General features: G+C 60.7%; 1 protein-coding gene across 1 annotated transcript; it reads left to right on the forward strand.

Moving 5' to 3' along the window:
* Window positions 1-282: 282 nt before the first annotated feature.
* LOC119108243 (glycerophosphocholine cholinephosphodiesterase ENPP6-like) lies at window positions 283-1,562 on the forward strand. Its single transcript, XM_037231823.1, has 2 exons — window positions 283-378; window positions 429-1,562. The coding sequence occupies exons 1-2, from the start codon at window positions 283-285 to the stop codon at window positions 1,560-1,562; spliced, it is 1,230 nt and encodes a 409-aa protein (XP_037087718.1).
* The last annotated feature ends 1,561 nt before the right edge of the window (window positions 1,563-3,123 follow it).

Genomic DNA, 3,123 nt, shown 5'->3' on the forward strand with positions numbered 1-3,123 from the left:
TGTGGCCTGAACTCGTTGCCGACAGCAGCAAAAAAAAGGGGGAAGGGGGTAGCAGCCAACCACGGCCGGTCTGACCAGTTTGGCGAGCGGCGGCGGTAGCGGAGCTCGCGCTCGGCCGCGGTCGCAGTCGACACGCGACCGACGATGGGGCAGGTGCGTCAGCGGCGAGGTGAGGCGGAGCCGGCCCCGCACGAGCCCGGCGCGGAGCCGGGGCCGGCGGCCGAGCCGGCGCGTCAGGAGCTGGCGCCGGCCAACGACTGGCTGGCGCGGCGCGGCCGCAACATGGTGCTCGTCATCCTCTCGTACGTGCTCGTGTCCATGGCCTGGTTCGTGTGGTTCCAGGTCGGCAGGCAGCCGCCCAAGCTACTCGTGCTGTCGGTGGGGTCGGTCTGCGCCACGACTACCTGAGCTTGGTGCCCCCGGCGCAGCTGCCCTTCTTCACACACTTCGTGCGGTATGGCGCACGCTCCGAGTGGCTCAACCCGACCTTCCCGTCCGAGGGCATCGCCACGCGGGCATCCTTCTTCACCGGCCGCTACCCGGAGAAGCACGGCATCCTGGGCGAGCACTTCCTCGACCGGCAACGCGGCGAGCTGCGAGTGGACGGCCCGGCCGGCCACTCGGCCACCGACCCGGCATGGTGGGACGGCGTCGTGCCCCTCTGGACCTCGGCCGTCAAGCAGTGGCGTCGCACAGCTGTGTTCAACGTCCAAGGCGCCTGTGTGCCCATTGATGGCAGCAATATCAGCTTTTGTCAGGCGCCGGGGCAGGCCGGCGAGTTCGAGGAGAGTCTGACGCTGGCGCTGGACCGCCTGTTCGCCGAGGCCTACCCGTGCAATATGGCCATCGTGCACACGGACGAGCTGCGGCGGACCGCCGAGAAGCACGGCGCTACGTCCGAGGCCGTGCTGGATGCGCTGCGCGCACTCGACGGCCAGCTGCAGACGCTCGACCGCGCGCTGCTGGACCGCCAGGCCCGCGGAGAGGTCAACGTCGTCATCGTGTCGGACGGCGGCCTGACGGACACGGCTGACATGAAGGTGATCTCGGTGGACAGCCTGCTGCCGTCCGAAGCTCCCGTCACCGTCGCCGGCGACGGTGCCGCCTGCCTCGTCTACATGGCCGGGGAGCACGCGACGGCTGCACACGCGCAGGCGAAGGCCGTGCCGGGCGTGCGCGCGTACCTGCGCGGCGCCATTCCCGCGCGCATGCGGCTGGCGCACGGGCAGCGCGAGCCCGACCTCCTCCTGGTGGCCGAGCCAGGCTACTACCTGGAGCACGAGCGGCCACTGGCCGTGGAAGCGGCAGGCGGATACGACGACACGGCCGGCGGCGTGCCGGACATGCGCGGCGTGCTGCTCGGTCGCGGCCCCAGTTTCCGCGCCGGGGTCACCGTCCAGCAGGTGAACGCCGTCGACGTGTATGCCATGCTCGTCGCGCTCATCCAGGTGACGCCCGAGGTGCACAACGGCCACCTGGACAACGTCTCCGACATGATCAACTGGTTGAGGTCGCGTGGTCGTGTCACCGGCGCGCGGCGGCCTGCTGCCGCGGCTGCGTGACCGTTGAACCGGATGTGGCGTGTTGCGGCATGTGGGTCTTTCGGCCGCTTGTCTCGCGGCCACAGGGAATACCGACTACGAGGTAATTCCGTGCTTTATAAGCGCCGCTGCAGAAGAGGAAATATTTTCGTGGTTCGCACAGTTGTGTCGTGCTGCACAGACTGGTCGTGGTGTGGTGTCATTGTACGTTGAGGTCATAGAGCTGGGCAAGTATGGGCAGGCAGGCGGAACCAATAAAGTGTCGACATTTCTAAGGTTTGTGATTGCGTATTAATCTATTATTTATCCGATACGAAATACCATGGCAAGCAGGCCTGCTAAATTTAGGCCGAATATAGATTTGTCCGAAGAGACCATAAGTTCGAGCATATGTGATATCTATACATAGATGTAAGTCTCGGACGATTCGTCCGCACCTACAATGGCAAATAGTTGTCAGAGTGGTGTGTTCTAAACACACGCGTGCATCCCGAGAGCTTCTAGCGTCCCAGTTTCGCCAATGGGGTGCGAAGAACAATCGCTGGGCGAATTCAGACAGCCTCGACCCAAGTGGTGAGATTCCTTCGGGCCAGTCAATCGACCGCAATCTCGCACAGACTCAGTCTTCACATCCGTTCTCCTGGATGGGATAATAATACGAACGCACAATGGAAACAGATAGGACAGATGGGCGGCGTATACCTACGTACCTAATACCGCTGGGGCAACTGCAACCCCTTGCTGCAATGGTGGTAGTTGTGGCAGCCAACCCACATTTCATCCATTTTTTGCATCGCAACGATTGCAATGACCCCATTGCAAATCGCTGGCAAACCGCAGGGTGATCAAGCATGGGCAGCACCTCTATCACAGCATACCTGTAACAGTTGCTGCATAGATAGGTACGCCTGTATCGATAGCACACATATGTGCTACTGAGCGTTATATTTGACCCGTATTAAATTAGCAGTGCGAGCTACCTTAGATTGGCAATATCCCTGCGCGAAAATATTGAATTGTTCATGTGAACATCATTCGTCTAACGGCCTATCTAACGGCCCCATTGCACATTGTTTAGGAAGCGAGCTTGTGCAAGATCTCCGGCAAGTTCACCGGATGAGAGTGATGCGCATTTTCGGCACACAACGCATCCTGAGAACATCAGCAAGCTCGATCGAACGGAAACTCATGCTTGCCCTGATACAGCACGCACCTGGAGAACGACTCTCTCGCTTACATTCTGAATGGCCGGCTTGGCATAAAAGCTGTGGCGGCGACATCTAGCCAATGAAGCGACAAGCTTCAGTTCATCTGTCTATGGCAATGCCCCGCACCAGGCTCGAAGCCAGAGTGTACCGGTACTCTGCTCTATTGTGAGTATTCCATTTCCGAACGTCAGCGTCACGTTGTCCGGGCTACTGGTCATCCTGGGGCCGCTGCACTATCCCAGCTCCCTGGCGATGCCAAGGAATCATTCCGGAACGCATGCTCCACTTAGGACCTCCATGAACTACCTGAGCTCGAAAGGCCTACGCTCGGAGGACCTACTGCCGCTGGACCTACTGCCGGGAGATAAGCACTC

This window comes from Pollicipes pollicipes, unplaced genomic scaffold (assembly GCF_011947565.3).
Source record: "Pollicipes pollicipes isolate AB1234 unplaced genomic scaffold, Ppol_2.1 Scaffold_6686;HRSCAF=7923_pilon_pilon_pilon, whole genome shotgun sequence".
In the NCBI taxonomy this organism is placed as follows: domain Eukaryota; kingdom Metazoa; phylum Arthropoda; class Thecostraca; order Pollicipedomorpha; family Pollicipedidae; genus Pollicipes; species Pollicipes pollicipes.

Coding starts and splice junctions, on each gene's coding strand:
- LOC119108243 (XM_037231823.1), top strand. CDS start 283: ATGGTGCTCGTCATCCTCTCGTACGTGCTCGTGTCCATGGCCTGGTTC. Junction 379..428: donor CCAAGCTACTCGTGCTGTCG/GTGGGGTCGGTC, acceptor CCCCCGGCGCAG/CTGCCCTTCTTCACACACTT.